Source organism: Psammomys obesus, unplaced genomic scaffold (genome assembly GCF_907164565.1).
Source record: "Psammomys obesus unplaced genomic scaffold, mPsaObe1.curated_primary_1811, whole genome shotgun sequence".
Classification (NCBI taxonomy): domain Eukaryota; kingdom Metazoa; phylum Chordata; class Mammalia; order Rodentia; family Muridae; genus Psammomys; species Psammomys obesus.
The window spans coordinates 5,226,928-5,252,021 of record NW_026590859.1 but is presented as its reverse complement, the minus strand read 5'-3'; the positions used below and the strand labels follow the sequence as shown (position 1 = coordinate 5,252,021).

At 44.3% G+C, this 25,094-nt stretch overlaps 1 protein-coding gene across 3 annotated transcripts in view; it reads right to left on the bottom strand.

Moving 5' to 3' along the window:
• The window catches only part of Kcnk2 (potassium two pore domain channel subfamily K member 2), a 166,870-nt gene that overhangs the window by 35,800 nt on the left and 105,976 nt on the right, over nucleotides 1–25,094 (bottom strand). For all 3 annotated transcript variants that reach the window (XM_055609260.1, XM_055609259.1, XM_055609261.1), the window contains exons 4-5: nucleotides 11,550–11,710; nucleotides 9,299–9,485 (exon numbers count right to left, since the gene is read on the bottom strand). In XM_055609260.1, the coding sequence (XP_055465235.1) occupies nucleotides 9,299–9,485; nucleotides 11,550–11,710 (348 nt within the window). The remainder of the gene's footprint in view (nucleotides 1–9,298; nucleotides 9,486–11,549; nucleotides 11,711–25,094) is intronic.

Here is a 25,094-nt window from a genome sequence, read left to right as displayed (position 1 = left end):
AGAGCAAAACCTTTGTCGGACGACTATTCACACTACTCACTTTCTCAAACCCAAGACTTATGAGTTGCACATAAATCAGCCTAAATGATGCACAAATCTTCCACAAGTTAGTATATCCAGTAATGTTAAGATACCTTGATTTGCAGCCCACGGTGGGGCACGCCTTTGATCCCAGCACTTGGGAGGCAGAGGCAGGTGGACCTCTGTGAGTTCAACACCAGCATGGTAAGTTGTAGGACTTACACAGAGAGACCCTGTCTCAAAACAAACAGAATAATAAAAATAACTTGGTTTAAGGGGGTATTTTAAAATGGGAAATTAATATTTTTCTTTTTAAATGCATGTATGTGCACATTGTGCAGGTACCTGCTGAGGCCAGAAGGGGGTGTCAGATCTCCCGGAGTTAGCAGCAGTTGTGAGTTGATACAGGTGCTGGGAACCAGACTCTAGTCCTCTGCAGTAAGAGCAAGTTCTTTTTTTCCCTCCCTTGACTGTCAAGAGTATTAATTTTCTACCTGCTGCTTAGGAATTTGTCCAGCTGTCCCTTATTAAGAATGTAACGTTGCTGTGAGGGGCAGCTTACCCCTGTAACCTAGCACTTGGGATGGTGAGATAGGATTGATAGCCCAAGGCCAGCCTAGAGGACACACGGCAATGACATCTAAAAACCAGAAAGGATCAAGGAACATCGAGTGACTCCTCTGTCCAAGACAGAAGACCTGTACCTTTTCCATGGCCATGTCCACAGTTTTTTTTCCCTCCTCTCACTGTTTATGTTGCAGGCTGGAGGAAGCTTCACCCTCCCCTTTCCTTCCTGGGTTCTCCACTGACTTGGGGAACTGTCTTTCCACTTTGTTTTTTTCTTACTGCCATAGAAAATGTGCACATAAGCTCTTTCCATTTTAGGAGCTTTCTGGCTCATTACAAGAGAACATACAGATAGCAATAAAAATACCAGAGAGGGTGGAGGCAGACAGCTTCAGGAACCTCATCAACTTTCCCAAGGCTGAGCTTTCTGAGTCTCTTCTGGCTTGTGTGACAGCCTCTTGTTTCTCTCTGTGTTTGCCTTTCTCTGTGTGTGTCTGTCCGTCTGAACCCCCTCCCTCCCTGGCATTTGCAAGAGAAACTCAGCCAGACCTTGATCCAATCTAGCAGATTAAACTACTAAAAATGTAACTCAGGAAGGTTCAGGCTGTTGGAAACACTGGGAGGTGGTTCTCGCCACAACGTGAGTTCCCGGAGCACAGCGGCTGGGAAGTTTCCCTATATCAGGCACTGAGAGACCCTTCCTGCCTGCTCCCCAAAAGTCACAGCTCGGAGAGGCTGGAGAACAGCCACAGGGAAGGGACTTTCCGACTCTGGAGGCCCTACACTGCTCGGTCAGTATGCTCATCTCAACTCACTTATGGAATACTCAAAAAATCCTACTGGAGGAGCTGAGTGAGACCTCAGCCTCATTGGGTAGCTTCCATGACTGCACCATCCCACCCTAAAGCTCTGCAGGTAGATGCCTAGTGAGCTGAGACACCTGGATTTGGGCCAGGGCATCAATCAGGCCTTGGGCATAGATTTAAGCTTTGTCTCCATCTGCTTTCTCGTAATAAAGTTGATGATTCAAGTGCCATCAAGTTCAATCTGCCCAGAAATTCAAGAGTGACTGCTAGATCCATGCATCTTTTCTGAAATCCTAGCGACTTAAAACAGAGACATTACAGTAGGGAAAATGAAACAGGGCAAGTCACACAAGGACACAGGCTGCAGGGCTCAAATGCAAACCCAGCCTTGTGTTGCTCCAAAGCCCGCTGCCTTTCACTGGATGGAGTTGTCTATCACCCAGGGGCCCAGCTCCTAACCATCATCTCATTACCTCTACTTTAGCCCTATAGTCTGTTGTCGAGGGCATGCTGCCCATACAGGATGCCAACAACAAACCAAGGTTCAGCTTGGGAAATCAATGGGCCTACTTAAACATCAGGAAGGAGGGGTTACTTACGAAAGCACAGAGATCCCAAAGTAGCCACAGTATCGAAAAACCTCACCCCAGCCTGGATGGTGACAACTTGCTGCATGTATGGAGTTCATCTGTCAATGAACTGTCCCCAGTCTGTATACTCTAGCACTTCCTGGGACCATGAGTCCAGGTATAATTAAGGCAGAATGACACACAGCTGGTCAGGAGCTACTGAAGGGAGCGGCCTCAATCTAATGACCCTTCCATCCCCTCCTAAGATGGAACACTAGCAGGCAACAAGCCAGATCTCCTGGGCCTCTTGCGAGGAGCAGGAGCTGTTCTGAGAAGGGTGGAGGCCATTATACTTGTAGGACAGACCTCTACGGCACTCACTCGCAGCTCCCGTGGGCCGGGGAGTTAACCCGGGGGGGTGCTGTTAGGGCCTTCACGCTGCACCATCCCGTGACAGATGGAGGGAAAGGAAGAGAGAACGGAGAGTGGCAGCACTCACGGCACCAAACCCAGCCGAGACAATGAACCACTTGTGATCTGGTGACCCATAATGGCATCACCTCTCAGTGCCATTAACGGGGTAATGCAACATTAGGAGGGGACAATACTCAGACGAGAACATCAACAAAAGTGTTCCACCCATGCACCATGGAAGACCTTAGTTAAGGTGAGAGACATCAAGCCTAGCAAGCCTGGTGGCCCCCCCTGGGCTCCGAGTAGCCTGTAGATTGGAAGACAAGCCCTCTTTATTTACCTCCAGGCTCCACTAGTTTCCAGAAGGTGGCGCTATTCTATTCCACAGACCTTGAGTTTGGGATCAGGCAAGTGTTTCCCTGTTCAATATTTTTATTTGTGATTTTATTATAACATAGTGATTAAAAAAAAAAAAGAACTTAAGAACACAATGCTCCCTATCCTTAATTGTGGGTTTTTTTTTCCTGAATCACAAAATATTAACAATGAAAGCCCCTTAGACCCTGTTTTTAAGGAGTAGTCATTCTTGCCTAAGATAATCAATTCCACGGCCTTTTTCCCATTTCCTAAAGCGATGTATGTATCACAGGGCACAAGCACAGCGTCACTCTAAAGAAATCAATGCTTCAGCTTCACACTGCTTCATCAAAATACTTGAAGCAATGCAGCTGCCACAAAGAGTTCATTCAGCCCCTGCATGGCTCTGGACGGTCCAGCCTGGGGTCAGATGGCCTTGTTGACTCGACTCTCTGGAGAAGAGCACAGAGGAGTAACAATGACAAGGGTGTGTTCTGGGACGAGCAGCTGAGAACTAAGAGGCTAGGGCCCTGCATGTCCCTGTGAAAGCACATCTTCTGTGCCCAGACGCCATCCTATGGAGCTCTGTCTCCTGAGGGTCACAGTGTGCGTGACCTGTGGGGGGGTACGCAGTTAAACAGACACGGTGTCATTTCTCTGTAAGTATTTTAGTTTGGATATCAAACAATGACCTTAATTTTTGGCTTTGACTATACTTTTATGAATGATGTTTTATTATGATTATGATGAGGTATTATTTCTGCTTTGTGTGTTTCTCTTTTGTGACCACAAATTGCTCAAGGAATAGCAACATTTTCACAGTGGTATGGTCAGTCTGGTGACTTCAGTCGTCAACAATAACTAACCTATTAAAACAAAGTTATGCCACTGAGGCAGGCAAATGTAAACTGAAGAAGGTAGTTAGAGGGCTGGAAAGATGGCTCAGCAGTTACGAACACCCGCTGTTCCTCCAGAGGACCAGGGTTCAATTCCCAGCACCCACACGACATCTCACAACCTTCGGTGGCTCTAGTTACCGGAGACCCAATGCCCTCTTCTGTCTCTCTTCTGTCCTCTGAGGATAGCAGATAGAGATATTCATACAGGTAAAACATCTATTATCAAAAAGTGAAATTAAAAATTATTTTAAAATGGAGGCAATGAGATCTGCCTAGCATTTGAAGTTAATATTTTTGGATTTTAGAGATCAGCATTCAGATTTAGAAACCGGCCCATTTCCACTTCTGTTCTTTGTAGAAAACCTGCTGTTAGAAGAATAGGAACCTCATGAGTGCAAAGAAAGGGGGATCCACTAGCCCTCACTCACTCTGCAGTGTGTCATTGTCCCTGGAAATGATTTCCGAGTCTCCATGGAGAGCAGTCTGGAGTCTCCATTAAGCACCAGCTCTGTCATAACCACCACCGATGCCTTCTCCTTTGCTGTCTCCCCCTGTGTTTCTACAGTGCTCCTAGGTACCCGCTGACCCTTGCAAGGTCACTTCTTTGCCCCCAGACCCTCACTTCAGTTCTGCTGCTTAATCATATAAAGAGTTGTCAGTTAATGATGAGAAGATTCCTCCTGCTCTGTGGAGCATGGATTCCTATTCAGGGGCTACTCCTTAATCTCATACCCATCTGGAGGAGCAGGAACCACAGCTATTGCTACTGTTTGGCGCTGAGCACAGTATCTCATAAGCAATGTGTGTCCACTAAAGATCAGAGTTAATGAATGTGAATTAACGAATGAGTGGTGATTGGTGGGTCAAATCACTGGCCATGAAGCCTGGGGGCCCAAGTTCAGATCCCTGGAACCTATGTGACAAGCCAGATGCATCTGCAATCCAGCACTCCTACAGTGGGATGGAAGATGCAGACAGGAAGTTCTCTGGGAAGCTTACGGACCAGCTGACCTTATCTACACAGAGAGGGAGAAGAGTGACCTGCCTCAACGCGGGAAAGGAGAAAACTGGCTCTCGAAAGTTGTCCTTTGACTTACACAGTGGCACACTCTTGACCAGCCTACACACCACACACACAACTATCACACATCTCCCAAGCAGTCACGCAAACTTGCCCTTTCTGAGTAACGTGGGCTTGTTTTGTTTGTTTGTCTCTAGCTGCCCTTGGAGCAAAGGGTCACCGTTCTTCAACAGTCCTTCATCCTCATCAAGCACTTGCCCCGGCACCCACTGGATCTCCAGCAACCTCTTTCTCAGCAATCAGCCTAACGGCAGCAATTTCAGTAAGTGCCTCAGAGATAACTGAACAAATCTTAGGACGTATCAGGCACTGTACACTAGAGGTCTTCACCAATAATTGTCCTTAACAACACAAACATCGCCATGGTTTTGCAACAGCTATTGCACAGTGACATTCCCTTAGATTAAGCGAGCACTTGCTGCAAGAGTCACGTTCAGGGTTATACAAGAAGGAGATCATCTGCTTAAGAAAGGCTGTGCTTCCACGGGTGCTTTATAAAATGCAATTCTAGGAAATGTCATTAGGAGACATACAAATATGCCTTCCCACAAGTTGAAAATGCAACGACAAGTGACAGTAGGACTTTGAAAACTTACTTTTAACTAGTGGTACAGGTAATGTGCCGAGGGCCTTGGTGAGGGAGGCGGAGCTGGGCTCTGTGCTGAGGAAGCATGTAAAGCACACCTGACCAGGCAGAGAGGCGTTCCTACCTCCTGGGGATGAGCAAGCTCCCAGGATTTAACAGAACATGCTTTCCAGTGACAAAAATTCCATAGGGTACATTCAGAAGCTTAAACATCGCAGAGACCAGCAGAGGACACTGAATTCTCAAGCTAGCACGTGTGTGGTTAGAACCCACTCTCTCTCTCTCTGTATGAGCAGTAAAGCACTCACAACTGAAGAATCAGCTACAAAACACCAGTCTTTGTGGTGGTGGCCATGAGGTGACTTAGAAACCTTGAGACTGGGGAATAAAAGTTTGGGGTCTTCTTAAAAGTGTAAGGGCTGTGAGGAGACCACTTTGCTGAAGTGTCGTTGGCACCAGGCCCTCCCTCATCTGCGCCTCTTCTGAACCATCCTAAGCTGTCTTAAAAGGATTTCACCAAGAAGTGTATGTGGGGGTTAAATGTCCTCCCTCTGACTGATGGTGTACCTTTAAAAAGCCACCTGCTTTGAAATGCACTCTAAGTTCTGTTAAACTTGGTGACGAGGCTTTTCTCCAATCTCCGAGAACAATCTTCCACAGGCTCCATGTCCTTTTCTCTTGCACGCTTATGGGCTGTGTAGATCAGTTGTGGAAGCAAGCCCAAACAAGAAGATATTTTTAAACACATCGCCAGATGATCAAGACCAGATTTTAAGAAAGAAAGGCTGGTGTCGTCCTCCGTCTACAAGGTGAGTGCGACTGAACATGTTATTCTAGGTATTTAAAGAAATGAAAAGTCAAATCACAGGATAATCAACATTAACTCCCAGAAACGACTTTGCAGCTCGTTTTAACTCACCTCTCCCTACAACTCTGACTATGACAACACTTTCAAAACCACTTAAACGACACCGGCTGCGTCACCTTCTCCCTTCACTGTGGGCCAAGAGTCACTGCACACACTCTCCTAACCCGCGCAGTTGTGTTATGAGTGTCATACAACGCCAAAGCCCAGCCTCCACCCCCCTTCTCAGCCTCAGGACAATGAGCATGCGTGAGAGGATGGGCTCGGCCAGCCGGAAGGATCGGATGTGAATCACCAAGGTAACTAGCCAGCCACGCAGCACGCCCCGATAGAAGCGGAAGCAGAAGTACAAAAAGATGGGTAGAGAGCATCTCGCAGGCTTAGGATGGAGTGTAGCCTCCTGTGCGGTTGATCAGGCTATCACACAGCCGGGTGAAAGGCTACAGAGCAGGTACACAGGGTCTCCCTGCGGAGCCCTGCCCTGGCTCAGCAGCTGGCTGCAGCCGTGAGGTCCCCAGGCTCACACGTACCGGGCAACCTCTTCACAAGAAGCCTGGAAGATAAACCCCACTTCTGTTTTCTGGAAAGTCTTACAAAGGGCCTTCTCCACACCTGTCCAGAGTGCTTCCTGGCTGTGTGGATTTGGCACACAAAGCTTGCAGCCCTAGGAGCACAGCTCTGTGGCCTCACAAAAACGAACATAAACCCAGAAGGCAGAAGAATCAACAAACCTCATGGTTTTTCTCTCCCCCCTCTCAGCATTTGTCATTTAAAAAAAAACCAAACATTTATTTTATGATTTTTTCTTTTATGTGTATGAGTGTTTTGTCTGCATGTCTGTGCATCACATGGGTGGAGAGCCCAAAGGGGCGAGAAGAGGGCGATGGGTCCTGGGGAACTGGAGCTACAAACCATTGTGAGCTCCATGAAGGTGTTTAAACACTGGCCTTCACAAGTACACATACCTGTACCCACAGACACGTGTGCGCGCACACACATGAGCACATAGACATGAAGACTGGAGTAGGAACGACACCCCTGAGGAGAGTGAGATCTCAGTAGATAAACAACAAGGAAACAGACAGCAGTCACTCTACACAGAGAAGACAGATCGAATAATGTGACCCACGGAGAGACCACGTGACAACCCCCAGTAATCTTTTTAATCAAAGCAAACTTGCATAATAGCAAGGTGGATTTCTAACTTAAAAAAAATTCCTTTCCAAAATAAAGATAGGATGAAATTAGTGCCCTAGATGTGTGTGTGTGTGTGTGTGTGTGTGTGTGTGTGTGTGTGTCTCAATATTACAAAACACTAATAACAAGAAGATCTGTTTTTCTTATTATTGACTGCACAAATGGTCATTCCTTCTAAAATATCTGTTTTTTAACTTCTGCTAGAGTTCATGTACACCTGTGTACAGGTGCCCACAGAGGCCAGAAGAGGACATCAGATCCCCTGAAGCTGGAGTTACAGGCAGCTGTGAGCCACTGTGTGACCACTGGGAACACAGCTGAGGTTCTCTGAGAGTGTTAAGGACTCAACCGTAAGCCATCTCTCCCGCTCCCCCCAGATTCATTCTGTCACCCTATCTTTCTATGACAGGAGGCCAGGACTCAGGGGCCCCACGGTACCTATGGGTGGTTCCCACAAATGCCCTTCCTCAGCAAGAACAACAGCCACAGACACACTCGTGGGACCTCTTCAGTTTAGGAGTGTTGGATTCTCCAGGTGAATTTAAAATAAGTGTTTTTAAACATGGTCTCTAAAACCATAAAATAAAAGATGTGGGGTTTTACCCACCCCAAGACAATGTAGGTAGTAGTCAGAGACACTATTATTTTAAGATTGCACCCACATTGGGGGAGCTCGTTAAAATGACCCGTGGAGGGTCATCTACACGCTTATTGTTGTTACCAATATTTAGGATCAGTGCTGGAAGACCGTAGAATAGCGAAGAGCATGTAGTTCTGAGTTAGACCCTCAGCATCCAGGTGAACAACAGCTAACCACGGCAGCATGACCTTCATCTCCGCGCTGGCAAAGCTGGCACAGGAGCGCCCATGGCCATGCTGTTTGGGCTGAATGTATGAACTCCAGGTTCAGTGAGTGATTCTGTCTCAGACAATGGAGTGGACAGTGACCAAGGAAGATCTGGCCGGGTCCCATACACACATACCTGTACCCACAGACACGTGTGCGCACACACATGAACACATAGACATGAAGACTGGAGTAGGAACAACACCCCTGAGGAGAGTGAGATCTCAGTTGATAACGATAAACAAGGAAGCAAACAGCAGTCACTCTACACAGAGAAGGACAGATCGAATAATGTGACCCATGGAGAGACCACATGACACGCTTCAGCTGGGGTCAAAGCTACTGTCCCGTACTGGGAAATTAAGCCTTCCAGTGTCATAGGCAAAAGAGCATCTTCGGTGGCCAAGAATAAAATCACCATCTAAAACTGGAAACATTTTGAAAACTAAGGAAATGAAAGTAAGAGGGATGAAGAGGAGCTGAACTTTCTTATACCGAAAAATAAGAGATAGATAATTGGTTTACAGAATTAACCTAGAAGCGCAAAATTCTGTACAGCCATCCACTTACATTTATTTCACAAAATAAAGCTTAAATGAGTTCAGCTTAATCCTTCCATATTCATCGCTGCCGCTGTCAGGGGCTGGAACATATCCTCTTCAAAGACATGTTGAGGCACCAGCCCTAGGCCCCTCATACCACAGAATGGGGGTGTGTTTCAGAAGTTGTCCTTAGGGAGGTACTCGAGAAGGAGCAGGATGGGTCCTCAACTCAGTGACAGAATCCTAAGAGGAAGAGGGCCGACTGGACCTAAAAACAATGCAAGGAGGCTGCCACGTCCTTTTGAGTCTGCCAAGAAGCAAAAATCACTGGAGGCCTGGCAGCTTCCCACAGCGACTAGTGAGCGGCAAGGAATCCTACCCAGCCTCAGAGGGATCCAGGTATTCTCTGTTGAAAGCCACTGAGCTATGAGATGTTGGACATGGCAGCCCAGCCATCTCATACAGTCTTGTGCTCCGTTCTAAACCCATGTGAGCCTCAGTAACAGACTTTGGCTAGGTGTGCGGCCACAGTACAGGAAACCCCTACCTGCCACGTAGTCACCGAATCCGATGGTTGTCAGAGTGATGACCACGAAATAGATGGCGTCCAGGGCACTCCAGCCTTCTATGTGCTTGAATATGACTGCAGGGAGAGCCACAAAGAGGGCACAGCCGAACAGGATGAAGATGATGGTAGAGATTATGCGAATCTTGGTCTGGCTCACATTCCATTTCTGCAGAGACAGAGGTGGGGGGAGAGCGGTTACCCACGTGCCCACAGGACCAAGCCACATAGACTATGAGTGAGCACATTGTTTCCCGCCCTTCTGCCCTCCATTTTCAGCTGTCTTTACTCATTAGGGTTGAGTATAACATAAACAATTCAGAATAACGAATGTCAACAAATAACACTACTTTACACATGCATGGGTTTGCTATTGGTAAAACACTTTTTCAGGCATTTTTATTGGCTGACTGTCTTATGCACATCAACAGCTGTAGGTTATAGTCCCATGAAAACCACTAGATGGGAATGATGAGATGGCTCAGAAGATAAAGGTGCTTGCCACCAAACCTGAAGACATGAGTTCAAGCCTGGGACCCACATGGTGGAAGGAGAGCCAACTCCTGAAAGTTGTCTTCTGACCTCTACATAGGCAGCATGATATATGCACATACAAATAAATAAGTGTAATTTAATTTTTTTTAAATGAAAACCATTTAATGATAGGGTAAGATCTACCTAGAGATAAACACGCGTAAAACCACAGAATGGATGCAACCACAGAGAGCTCTCTCTTCCCCCATCTTTAACTCAAGTGAGAGACTTGAGGAGACTCATATCTTGAAAGTTGTTCCAAGGCGTTTGGCATCAAGCATCATGTCAAGGAGAACGGCACTGCCACGAAGGCGTGGAGGTTTGTAAATGACTGGCAGGTACATGGTGTCACAAACACTGCAGGATGGGGTGGGCAGTCAAAATGTGGCAGAATGTAGGGATGAGCAATTTATTATTACCAAGTTCACTCACGGAATCTGCCCTCCTGAGGAGTATAGCTAACTAGAGTCTGAGAGGTAGAAGGAAATGAAAAGTCCTATTTTGGAATGGCCATGGCTCATCCACTCCAGCAGTGACTATGTTAAAGAGCTAGCTTCGCTCTTAAGTAGGAAAAGTTGCTAATGCTAAAATTGAAATGATGATCCAGGAGTTTGCTTTCACCGGCAGAGCCATAAATACATGCTTCACTGACGCTTATATGAAATGACAAAAGACGACTGAATGATAAATGCAATGCTTTGCAGTACTGGTGAAAGATTCCTAACCCAATGTGCAAATGCAAATATTCTATCCTTCCATGACTTTCTTCAAGAATACAAACTTACTATCATAGACTCTTATTTTTCACTTGAAATTCAATAATAGCATCATTTGGGGTCGGGGGAGTATTGTTCCTGTCCTGAAAGTTGCTCTATAGACCAGGCTGGCCTTAACCCCTGCCTCTGCCCCTGCAGTACTGGATTAAAGGCATGCGCACCACCACCACTACCCACCCCCAGGGGCTTCAGTGAGAGCATCCTAATTTTCTCCACATACCTCCTAAATAGAATGTGAGCCCAAGCACCCTCATGGTTGCTATCTTGGATTCTTCTGAACTGAGGCATTTTGTAGATAAGTTTTGCTTGACTGAGTTTTACCATTTCAATATTTGCTAGTTATTATTACAACCTTACCAAGTGGACCACACAAGATAGCAATACCGACAGCAACCAAGAGAGAGGGGATGGTTATTCAACCCACAGAACCCCCACAACAAAGCTGCTGGTGGCACATGATTGCAATCTCCCTGCTGGAGAGGCAGAAACAAACACGCCCTGAGAAGCTCACTGGACAATCAGCCAGTGAGAATTCTGGACCAATTAGAGACCTTGTATCAAAAAAGAAACTGAACCATACTTGAGGAATAACACCTGAGATTACCCTCTTACTTCTACACACACACACACACACACACACACACACACAGAGAGAGAGAGAGAGAGAGAGAGAGAACATAATTAAGACACCATACAACTTCAAGTGGAATCCAGGAAGGCTATAATGCTGTTTTCTTGTACATATTTTTTAGTTTCTTTCAGTCAAGTATGAAAATAAGTCAAATGCAGCGAGCTTCGTGCTGTGAGGCATAGAAATTATTATGTAAATGACAATAACTTTTCGCCCCATCAAAGGTGCTAGAATGGGTAATATATTTAAAAGTAGCAGTGAATAGATGCAGTAGGAAGCTTGTGGTACTCACAATAAAGGTATCTTCCACTTTGGCAATTCCTTTTCCGAATATGGTTCCAAGCTGATCGCCAACCCCAGCCAACAGAAAACCAAACAGTGGAATTCCCAGCAAGGCATAGATGATACAGAATATTTTTCCACCTTCAGTTCGTGGGGAGATGTTTCCAAATCCTGAAAAACAAAAATGGAAAAATTCAGTTGTTCACAAATGAGTCATAGTTTGAAACACTTCATTCCAAGTTTAACACAACCAAAAAGCTATTGCAAGACATGAATTGTTTATTTCAACTGGGGAAGTCTCCCTCTATATTACAACTGTAAAAATAAATGCTATTTAAAGCGATTATTCCAATAAAATACAACATGCGGCTAATGTTTGATGAAACTTTGATCAGATGATGAAAAATGAGATATTAATGCATCCAACTGAGTCAATATTTTCATCAATCAATTTTCTCTCTCCTAGGCGCTGATAATTGCTATTGACTTATAAAACTTTCATTACCATTTATAATGTGCTCAGAAAGATATATTAAGAATATCTGAATACACTCAAATTATCTAAAAAGTAAGGCTATGCTGCAATTGATGTCTTTTTACCCAATTATATTCCAAAAAATAGATAAATGCTAAAATTTGAAGCTCTGAAGATTTTCAAGGTTCAAAGATGTGTAGTCATCAGAATGTAGGCAGCTCCACTTTGCTGGTTTCCTAATCACTGAAGTATCATCTGTACCTGTTTGGGATGAATCACCCATAATCCCAGAAGCACAGGGAGCACAGCTGTACTGGTTGGTTTTGTGTGTCAACTTGACACAAGCTAGAGTCAACACAGACAAAGGAGCCTCCGCTGAGAAAATGCCTCCGTGAGACCTAGCTGTAAGCCATTTTCCCAGTTAGTGATCAGTGGGGGAGGGCCGGTGGTCCCGGGTTCTGTAAGAAAGCAGGATGAGCAGGCCACATGGAGCAAGCCAGTGAATAGCCCCCCCCCCCCCCCCCGCCCCGCAACCTCTGCATCAGCCCCTGCCTCCAGGTTCCTGCCCTGCTTGAGTTTCTGTCCTGACTTCCTCCAATGATGGATTATGATGTGGAAGTGCAAGCTTAATAAACCTTTTCCTCCCCAACTTGCTTTTTGGTCATGGTGTTTCATTGCAGTAATAGAAATTCTGACTAAGACAACATCTGTGATAGATAATTCTGTCTCCTCCATGGTAAATTAACCCGGAGCTTTTGTTCAAAGTTTCTCTTCCTCAAAATGTAAATGGAAGCCAGGCATGAAAATGCATGCTTTTAATCCCAGCACTCAGAGAGGCAGAGACAACTGGATCTCTGGGAGTTCAAGGCCAGGAGGGTCTACAAAGTCCAGGACAGCCAAGACTACCCAGAGAAACTCTGTCTCAAAAAACCAAAAAAAAAAAAAAAAAGTAAATGGCTGTTATATTGGGGTTCCTTCTTCTGTTGCTGTTCTTCAGCTGTTTTGCGATGGTAGTCAAAGACCATGTTTTTTTGTGTTCTGTAATTTTTTTTTTTTTTGTAGTTTTGTTGGACCACTAATGAGAGCTGCAGAAGCCTCCTCTGTCTTTGTGTCAGAAGAATGCTGTGAGCACATGCTTTCTGAAGAGTTCTGGGCCCCACAGCAGGTACTGGGAACTGAGAAGCAGCAAGGCAGCTCCAGACTGGTAACTGCCTCGAAGAATCGGGACTCAGCACTGAATGTCACAGGAAGTGGAGAACTCGGTAAAGTTTGTCAGTGCATGACAGCTACCCATCAGACACCAGGCTCTTCCAGGTTAAAGTACCACCCGAAGGTGTTTAGAAAATCCCATCGTACTCCATTGTGCAATAAAGCTCAGCTAATGCAAAAAAAAAAAAAAAAAAAAAAAAACACTACTGTTTACCACTAGTTATCAGTTACAGTGCATGCAAGCAAAGACCAGAAAATCAAGGTATTTTGTCTATTGGTATATAACCTAATAACCAAGCAAGTGGCATTACTATCACACAATGCTCTTCACTGTGTTCTGGAATGCTCCAACCACCCTCGGGTGCCATTTGTCACAAAGCTGACAGGAAAAACAGCACGCACAGCATAAGGCAACTTTTCACGTGGAAGGACTGGGGTGCTCCTCATGAAGAGAAGGAGGCTGCCAGTACAGGGAGGTAAATTCTGGCTGTGGTCACAACACAGAAAATGAATTGGACCTATTTGGGTGCTTTAAGGCAAAGAACCGTGTGGCAGGTTGAAGTCTCATGAAGTTACACGTAATGCACACAGGAAGAGTGGTGGGTTACGAGAGGTAGCCCTAAGCCAATCACATGCTGTGTTCAGCATTTTGGGTGTGTGGTCTCCGGGAGCCCTTCTGATTCACCTGGCAAACGGGTAGCCAACGGGAGGAAAGGGCTCTTCTCCATTCATGCTCCTTGGGAGACAGCACTGAGCGCCTGCTATTTGCCCGACTCAGTGATGAGCACTAAGCATGTGGAGGGGGCACTGATGTGCACAGGTGTGAAGGGGTCCCAGGGTCCAGAGAATGTTCTTGGGGCTCATGGACTTAGGAGAATGAGAGAAGCCATACACAAGTGAGCCCTAAGTGGTCACCAAAAACTGAATAGAAGTTACTTAGCTTTCAGAAAGAAGGGTGCTCATGACAGAATTGAAGAACCAAAGAAGGAATATCAGGGGAAATAATGGAGAAAAGATGTATCATCTTTGAGAAACTGAGAAAAAAAAATGTCTGAGTGCTGAAGAATGTGTTTCAAGTAGATAAAGGAAGGGGAGTAACAAAGGCCACATTATAAATGCTCTTTTCAGCATTAAGAGGTTTGCGCTGAAGGAGCTGCTGCCAGGCTTTCAACTGTCTGCAGGAAGGATCCGCTTTGGTACTGTCACTGTCATTTTAGCTCCAAACACAAGGCTGTTCACAAGGAGAAAAATGGAAAATGTGAGGCTTAGATTCTGGCATGGATAACAAGAAAGCTTCTTGGAGAGAAAGAAACTGAAAAGTGACCAAGTGTGGGGACACCACACTTAGGTAGGGCCGAGGAAGGTGAGTGTTATCTTGTGAGTGTTCAGCAAAGATCTACGTGCTGAAGACTTGGTCCTCAGAGAGGCACAGAGTTTGGAGGGGTCTTACTATGTTTTCACAGTTCTGTGATAAAATACCCAGACAGAAACAACTGATGGGAGGTTTATTTCAGCTCACGGTTCACAGGTATTCCTCATAGCAGGGAAATCAAGCAGCTGGTGACATCATACCCACAATCGAGAAGTAGAGAGCACGGAATGCTAATGCTTTTGATGCTCAGCGCCCTTCCTCCAAGTATCCAGTCCCAGAGTCCAGCCTGGGAATGAAACTATCAGTGTGTGTGTGTTGGGGAGGAGTGACTTCCTACCTCAACTAATGTAATGGAGATGAACCTTTCATGGATGCCTAGAGGCACATCTCAGGGATTCTGGATTCTGTCACATTGACAGTTTATCATCACAGTGGAGCCTCACTGGGAGCTTGCCATGGGAAGAGCCTCAGCAAGCTGACCGCTGCCTTCCTGTCTCCTTCATCACAGTGTGGCGGCATCACTCTGCCCTGCCCCCGGCCCACTCTCCCGTGTTCTTTTGTTGTTTCCTTTCATAGAAGAGATACTCTCCCAAATACCTACAGCACAACTATCAAGCTCGGGCAGGTCAACATGGACGGGGACTATCACTGAGCTTACAGTCTACACTCGGGTTTTGGCAGCGTCCCTTTAACCGTCTTTTGCACGTTTTTCCCGCCGCTGGAGGACTGGCAAGTCCCCTCATTCTCTCCGATTATCTCCTGCCTCCTCACCTTTCCACCTCTGCAGGGCAGGGGCTTGTTATCCTGTAAGCTATTCCCCAGCGGTACGATCGAGCCAGGCTGATGGGAATACCACACCCTTCTCAGCCTGTCCCTGGAAGTCCCACGACATCAGCTTATCCCAGTTTAACCCCGTAAAGATGACTTTTCTTTGAGTACTTGGTTAAATATGTCCATCCTTTCAACAAGGCTTCCACACTGAAAAAAAAAAAATCCTCTATTCCTTTCCTTTCCAACTGGAGAGAGTTGCAGATTACAGTCATATCCTACTTCTCAAAGTTATACTTACTAGTTGTGATAACAGTGACAAACAAAAATACAAACTGTGCTGAGAAAAATAGTGAAAACAAACCAACAACACTGCAAATCACTAATAACCACTTAAAACACCCAGAACATATTGTGTCTACACACATATATGAGGACACTCTTTATTTAAAAAATTCTGTCCTAATTGTGCTTTTCTATTTTATATAATGAAACTGTCTACAACCGTTTTCTTTGGGCTCTGAAGTGATCTCGTGGGCAGATGAGAAAATGAGCAGGATCAAGTGAAGTTCTTGTCCTTCCGGGGCCCTGTCAGTAAGGTGCAGCCTCAGAAGCCTCCCAGAGCTGTAAGGACCCTGGAGCTCACATTTGCTCTGTTCAGAGGGTTGAGAACTGGGAGCCCAGCTGGAATGCCGGAGTCAGGTGAAGAATCCGTCCGGCGCTTTCCCAGTGCTGGGAAAACCTCGGAGGGGCCTGGGTCCTGATTCCTCATAGTCTGAGCATGGACCTCTCCCAGGCACCCTTGCTTACGAGGGCCTCGGGAGCTGTACCAAAGCAGCCTGGCAAACAGGACCACCTGAAAGAGAGCCGGATGTTTAAACAATCCTCTGATGGCTCTACTTTTTTTTTTTTCAATTATAGATTTAATGATTTTTTTATTGAAAATATTTTTATACACTATATTGTAGTTACAATTCCCTCCTTCCTCATCTCCTCCCAGATCTTCCCCACATCTCCACCATCCAACTCCAGGCCTGATTTCTCCCTCTCTTGTTAGAAAGCAAATAGGCAATAAACAAACAAAACACAGAATTATTTGTTTAAGAAAGAAAAAGCCTGAGGAATGCACTCACATACATACACACACACACACACACACACACACACACACACACACACACACAGACTCCACACTTCCTTACCACTGGCTATGGACCTGATTAAATGGTGAGGTATAAGCTTCATATTACAGTTCTCCATTTACTATGCAAGAAGAGCAGATGAAACTTTTAAAATACTGATAGTTATAAGAGTTTTGATTTCTGACCTCCTCACATCAGTCAGCAATGCTGACATCACCTCTGGGTGGACTAGTGCCGTCTTACAAGATGAGATAACCACAGAAGCCGTGAATTAGCTTGGCTTGAACCCCTAAAACAAGGAGTTCATACTCAGTGTCCCCTTGAAGAAATCAGGGTTTTCAATATGGCTTAGATGTGGCTAACAACACTGACTGACAGGGAACACTCTGATCCGGCTCCAGAATGATCAGGGAACAAGAAGACTGCATTGGAGACAATCTCTTGAATATGGTGGCGCAGGATCTTGGAAGGCTGGGAGCAGGGCTCTGTGGTACCCAGAGTCAGCCTGGGATGAGAACTGTTAAATCATCAGGTATTTTCCAAGTCTGCTGAGTTCACCGTGACAGTTTGAAACCATCTCTAGTGGGAATATTTTCATCATAGAAGCTGGCAAACACTGTAAATTGTCTTTTTTTTTCTTTTTTTCATTCTCTGGTGGTTACTATCTATATCTGTCAACCTGATACAATCTGGAATTACCTGAAAAGAAAATCTTAATAGGGTACTTTTTTTTTTTTTAAAGATCCGGTTGGCATGTGGGTATCTCCGTGTGGAATTGTCTTCACTAGGTTAAATGGGGTGGGAAAACCCAACCCACTGTGGTGGCACCATTCCCTGGGCTTAGATCCTGGACTGCATGCGTGTAGACAGGGTGAGCTGCGCAGACGTCCATGTCTCTCTGCTCCACTCTCATTGACGTGTTTCAAGACCCTCCAATGATGGACTATAACCTGACATTGTAAGATAAAATCAACTTTTTCTCCCCCAAACTGCTTTCATAAGGGTATTGTATTGCAGCAAGCAGAACACCACACAGCACTGAATATGACAGTGGAATTCAAGGGGCTTGTGCACCATCTGATGCAGGCTGGGACGGAGGCCAAGCTACCTGTCAGTTACCTTGCAGTATATCATAACTGTTGCCCCTTCTCCATCCTGCAGTCAGGCCTTCCTAGCAGGGCAAGTCTGCCATGCCTGGATTGTCTATCAGACCCATGTGTGCTACTCTTGCTGAGCAGTCCCAAAGGCTTGAGCCATTTTCCTTGCCAGAAGTTATTTCTACTGAAATTAAATAGCCATCTTCCAGAACTGCAGGGCTTTAATCATAACCATTTGCAGCAGTAATCTATCTTCTATCACCTGACTTACTTAATAAGAGTACAGACTCAATTATCACAGAGAAGGGGATGGAGTGATGGAAGGACAGAAGATGAAGGGAATGAATGAGAAAGACAGAGAACAATTACAGCTTCAAACCCTTACTAAAGGCCCCATTGGCTCAACTGGGACAAAACTGAAAATCAGGTGACGGTTGACATGTAAACACAATCTTATAATACTTTTGAAAGAGAATACAGACCTATGAGTATATGTTTCAAATCCCCAGTCCTTGGGGTCACACAGCATGAGGACCTGTCTTAAAGAGCCACAGCATTAGAAAGGTTGAGAACCACTGGCCTAGACTATGATAACCCAGACCTTACTCATCAGGTTGCTTAATAGAGAACATCTCTCGCCCCTTGCTCAAGCCTTCCGTTATATGAAACTAAAGCTCGTGAAGAACTCTGAAGAGGAACTTGGAGTCACTGGACCTCTTAAGCACTCTGCTTTTCACTGTTCCTTGGCTTCAGTTCCCTTCCTGGGGATGATCGAGGTGCACCTGGTCCACTGAGCTCCCAGTGGGGGATTCTCTCCTAATAATACCACAGACCGAGGACACAAAGATAAAGGAAGTGCTAATCTGAGCATTTCAAAGTTTTTTAATCAGCAAACTCTATATACCCTCCCCATCCTTCTTTGAAGCCTTAATAAAGGTATACGGATCAGAGAAGGCTTGCCACATTGGAAAATCAAGGGTGTCCATCTGCACATAAAAATAAAAATCTCCCCTTAAAGCACCATACTTAAATAGCTGGAACAGAACATTTAGGTCCATGTTTACTTTAATCTGTGAAATGTACATTAACATAAGCAGAGAGGAAAATGTGTTTCAAATTTCCTCACTGTCAATCATGGTGTGTGAACCCTGACATAAAAGAAGACTCAAGGAAACAGATGTTCAAGTATCACTTTCTATCAATGTCTACAAAATTTATATGATGCTATAACCTAATTTCAATAAATATGGGAGTCATTTTAGAACTTATGTAATACCCAAGAAATATTTGGAAAACAAAATGAATGCAGTAGAAAGATTCCTCGTACACAGTACTGAGACTTAGGTGTTAACTATTAAAAGGCAGCGTGATTTATATGACAAAGTCCTGAATAGCAAATTAGTTATGGAAACAGAAGGTAATAAGAAATAACAGAGATCTCAGAAACAGACCCATGGCATGACAGCTGCCCTAACCATCAATGAATGAACAGGGGCGACTGTGGCTATGCACCAAGATGGGAACGGGCCTCTCACGTTCTTGAACGTGTCTTATTCAACAGCAATTAAGGAAATGGCAAGCGGTGCTGTTAAAACGAAATAAAGTTGTGTGTACACCATTGCTCTCTTCAGACACATAGGCATATTTAGAGTATTTCATGATGGTTATGAAGAGACTAGGTGGTTTAAAGATCAAGAAGTCCTAAGCAATGCTGTCTACCAGTCCTCGGAATCCTGTAAAACCAGAGCTCGTGCACTGTAGCTCGTGAGTGTAGCTCTCAGCACCCATCAAAAAGCTGCCTTTGCAGCAGATGGCGAGTACTGCAGAAAGCAGGAACTGGTCAAAATACAGAGAACAAGAGAAGGTGGGATGTCTGACCTCGGCCAATACCTCTACATTACAAACCTATACCTGAGACTCAGGGAGAAGCATAGAAGACGGGGTGGAAAAAATGTAAAGCCAGAGAACAGTATCTTAGCGTGTTGTAGCGGATGATGTGACAGGGAACTTTGCACCCATGAAATCTCAGCAAGATGGTACCTAGACAAGACCTGCATAAGGATAATGATGACACCAGTTGAGTTGCTGACATGATGGGAAATCTCACAAAGTCCCGCTCCAAGATAGACAGCCTCAATCAATGGATGCAGAGAGAAGAGAATCAGTTTTATCCAGAGGCAAGCGGACAGACTCTGATGGACTCCATGATTCCAAACAGTCAGCTCTAAACACATATACATATGACCAACACTAAGTGGACTTGACAGGTATGTGTCTATATACATACACACACATATATATGTATATATATATATATATATATATATATATATATATATATATTCAATAAGAATAGTTAAAGGAAAGGCCATACGTTTGAGAGGAAATGGGGGACATAAGAGGAGATGAAAGAGGAAGGGGAGCTGGGCATGAGGATGTACACCTTTAATCCCAGCACTCAGAGAGGCAGAGGCAGGTGGATCATTGTGAGATCAAGGCTGACCTGGTCTACAAAGTGAGTCCAGGATAACCAAGGCTACACCGAGAAACCCTGTCTCAAAAAAAAAAAAAAAGAGGAAGAGAGAAGTGTGGTAATGATGTAAATACAGTACTCACATATGAATTCCTAAGGATGGATGGATAGATAGATGGATAGATAGATAGATAGATAGATAGATAGATAGATAAAAACTAGACATAGAAAATGATTGCTTTATTATGAGAAGAGCTATCCATCTCAAAGCACTTAATATTATATATAAGATTAAAGCATGTTTATGATTATTAATATTTATTACTGATTTATCTTTTATTTAAACTGGTGATTCCTAAACCAGCTGTATACCCAAATCACCACACAGAGACTAGGATTTACTTAACTAACCTAGAGCACAATGCTCTAGGTTATAAAGGTTATAGGCAATAATTACTCCATCCTAAACCTCCAAGCCTGCAAAGCTTCCTCCCATTCAGATTCCCCACATTATATTTGCTTCTTAGTCATATCTTAGTTCCGGTTCATCTCTCCTGGTGCTTCCAGATCCTCTCCTTTCAAATCTCTCCTCCCACTCTTTTCTTTCTCCTCCCCTCCAGACCAGCATGTCCCACCCTATTTTCTCCATTGCTCAACATTGGCTGGTTGTTTTCATTGGCAATACAGAGAAGAAATGCTGTCATCTTTACACAAACTTGACACAGGTGATGCTTAGAATAAGTATCACAATGCAATGTCGGGATTGAGACCAGATAGTTGGGGTAGAGAAATCAGCATTTGAATGATCAAGGGTAAATTATATACATTCTACAAGAACATTATATCAACAGTATAACTTAAGGAATTCCCTTAAAGCCTGGAAAAATGATACTCATTTTACAACTATTATTGAATGTTCTGGCAGCTATAATGAGAAAAAATATTTAAAGAAATAATTTTATAAAGAAGATGACAAGCATATTATTTGTGGGTGGAATTAAATATTTGGTAGATAAAGGAAACTATTTAAAATTGTTAAATCAGAAAAACTTGTTAAAAAGCTGAATGTATGATAAACACAACAGCATTTAAGTATTTGAACATTCACTTACAGCTACTGAATAAGATGGAAACATACTTATTTAAAATTAAAAGAATAAATAAAGTTAAAAGAAACACCAAATACCAAGAACTTTAGAGAACAGCTTAAGCTAGGGAAGGGGGGGGGGGACAAAGAGAAAACAGAACAAGGTACAGGACATATCAGTTGGAAATTGAAAAATGAGTCATTAGTAATTCTGAGGCAATTGGTTACTTACTACTTCAGAGAAAAGAATATCCAACCCGTGTGTTTTCACAGTACCAGGCTAAAACCCAGGACAGATCACATTTCCCTATTGGTTCCCTTTGTTTCCCTCATTTGCTTACATGCATGCTTCCCCGCTGCCCATCACCTGACTTGTGCCCACAAACTGCCCATTACTTTGGTTCTGTTACTTGGGTTTGACATCAACTCCTCTATAAAGTCATGCCCATACAGTCCCAAGACTTGACTTAGCCCGTCCTCTCCTCTCTGCTATTTCACTAGATGAATTGGGAGCTCGGTATAGATAGAGCCCCAACTTAGCTGGCACTCTGGCCCTGTGCCCCCCTCCTAGATGCCTACCCAAACATGCCTGACCAAACACACTTCCCACTTCTCATAGCTGCTGGCCTATCGTTTATGCCTCATCGGCATCCACTCTTCACGCTACTCCTGTCCTTGTCCTCCTTCTGAGGGTGATGTTTTTGAGAGATTTTTCAGAACTTTGACCCAAAATGTTTTCACGTAGCCATTCTGCCAGGCCTGCTATGGAACGGACATGAGGAAAGATGTCACATGAATGGACCTTACCCCCTTCACACACTCGTTACCCTGACATCTACTCTGCTCACAGGTTTTATTTATGCTTCCAGTTTATTGTCTGCACTTCGTGACTCAAACTTCACCTTTAAAAGTAACCAGACTACATCTGGGTGTGAGGATGCAAGCCTGTAATCACAGACTTGGGGGGTGGAGGCAGAAGGAACAGGAGTTCGGCATCTTACACACACATACACACACACACACACACACACACACACACACACACACACACACACACACAGCAATTTCAAGGCCAGTCTGGACTAAATGAGAGCTGGATTAAAAAGAACAGAAATCTAAAAAGTCCGACTGGCTCATCTTATCTTCTTCCATTCAGTTTTCAGAGTTTTGCCCAAGCTGACAGCAGTAAGTACTGTAGCTTACTTTGCCTTGCCATTCTCTGCTGTGACCTTCATTAAAGGCCCATAGACTGCACGTCAAGCACATTTGTATAGCTCACCCCTCTTTTCCAGCCTTACGTGTATGGGGAGCAGGCCCCAAACTCTGTGATATGCTGGGCAGTACCTCACATGACCAGTGACACTGCTGTGACACGGTCACAGCAGTCACACTGTTCAGGGTCATCTAACCTCTCCCGTCCCCAAACCTCATGCAATATTGCTTTGTAGGCCTTAGCTGGTTCCAATGGCCTTTCCATTGTGTGATGAGCTCTCCTCTGGCCTTTCTGTCCCCCTCACCTGGTAACTTCCAACACACAGCTATGCCCCCTTTCAACTAGCTTGGTTCTTACATTCTTCCAATGAACACACTGCATTATTTGCTTTTCTTATTGCTGCAGGCAAACACCTGGCTAGAAGCTACATGAAAAACCATTTATTTTGGCTCATAGTTTGAGGGGATACAGTCCATAATTTCAAGGAAGGCATGGCTGTGAGAGGGGCTCACGGCTCTAATTGTGGAAGTAGTAGGTGGCTCAGTGCAGACCTCTGTAGTCAGGAGGCAGAAAGAGATCAACTAAACTATCACTCAAGCCAGAACCTTCAAGGCCACTCCCGGCCCCAGGTACCCGCTTCCTTCTGCAGAACTCTACCTCTTAAAGGTTCCACAATGTCCCACAACCACGCCAAGCACTGAGGAGCAGTGTTCACACACGTGAGTCTGCGGGGACATTTCACATCCAAGTTTTAAAACAAAGTTTTATTTAATTCCTTAAGGAACTGTGCATTTAACCCGGCGTTGACGCTTGTGATTTTTAGCACACGGTTTTGGCTTTCTTCTAGTTCACACACTTCCCGGGAGCAGTAACCCAGCTGCAGTTACCCTTCTATATCTGTGAGGATACACTCACAGCAGAGTTTCAAGAAAACTCTGGGTTGGCTTGAGCTCTCTGTAGATATTCCCAGTACATGTTTAATCGCACGGGCATGCTCAGATCCAGGCTGTTCTACCACTCTGTTCGTGTTTTTATTTAACGTATTCAAGACTCACAGAAAAGGCAAAATTTTGATGAAAGTAAGTTACAGATATCATCTCAAAACAATAATCAAAACACTATTTTAACAGTCATCAATGTAAGTAATTTTAGGTATAGAACAATTTTGATATTATATCAAATATATTATACTATATGACAAAAATTGTGAAAAAATTGGTGGTAAAGTGAATGAGAAGGCAGAAAAATCCAGTAATGCTCCATGAGCAGTGCAGGAAAAGCCAGCTTCTCCAGCATCAAAGCCTAATTATTCATGTATATGTATGTATGAGTATATATATATGCATTATATATATGGTACATATGTGTCATGTATGTATCATGTATGTGTAAGTATGTCTATATTGTATATGTACTACATATGCATCACATATGTCTTATGGATGTGTGTATTTCTTCAGGGACAGGATCTCTCTGACTAGCCCAGGCTGACTTTGAACTCAGGTCCCTATTGTCCCTAACTCACAAACACTGGAATTCTAAGCATGTGACACCAGGTCCACCTACATCTCACCTTTCTTAAAAACAAAGAAAAAAAAAGCATATTAAATCCAGAATTGAATCAAACGAGGAAAGAACTCAACTGAACATTAAGGCTAAACACTGTTGCGAGATATATGGTTACAAATAAGAGCTAGTGTCTTCATAAAAGAACACATTTATTTCTTCACTCTTGGAAAACTGTTCTCACATTGCTGATTTTTCAACCAGGAATCACACGTGGAACCTTAAACTATCTACCCCACAACAGCCAAATCAATGCATTATAAATTCTTAATATTTAAGAAGTGAGGCTGCTTGTAGTCTTATTACAGGCTCAGGATTTGTAAACCATGGAGGAAGAGGCCTTTGTGGGTGATGAGAGAAAGTCTGGGCCCTAAGTCTAACCTTTAGATGTTTAACCTCAAAGCAAATTCTCCTCAGTCTGGATCTATTGTCCCTGAATTGTCTGAGTGAGAGCATTCCCTGTCTCAGCCATCACCATACTAGCTATATGCTCATTCCCCAGGACAGAACAGTAAAGCAATTCCAGCCCAACAGAGAAGTCACGGGGAACAGCATTATTCAAAAAGCACTTTTTCCCTCTTGTCTACCACTCATGGCGTGAGTTCATCTACAACCTTAACTTTTTCAGAGAAGCTTCTGAACTTTAAGTACAATGACTTACTCCCATCTTCTGACTATAGAAACCGAGCTTTTCCGATGCCCAATAGCATTCTGAGGGTTAGTCTCTAAACATCAAGGCTCAGATTTCTTAGACTACTCACCCAACTGCTTAGAGCATGGGTGTGAAATAAAGGCTGCTGTTGAGGTTCTCCTCACTTACATAACAGCATTTAGACCCACCCGGGTCACGCCATACAGAGCACCTTTCCAAGTGGAAAGGAATGTACATGTGTCAAAACTTGTGGATTATAGTAACAAAGCCAGAACTTGACTTGACATCATGTGGGAACTTCATCATCAGCAAATTCCTCTTGGCCCAGGAGCCAGATGCCTGTAGTTGGAGGAGTATTTCACAATATGGCCCCCTTTGCTAATTCACAACATGTTCCCCTTGGTAGTCTTAGATGCAGCTTACATTATTGAATCCACCGCTGGGGCTATCAATTTTGCAAATCTATAAGAAGTTACAGATGTCTCAGGTTGCTTTTACAAT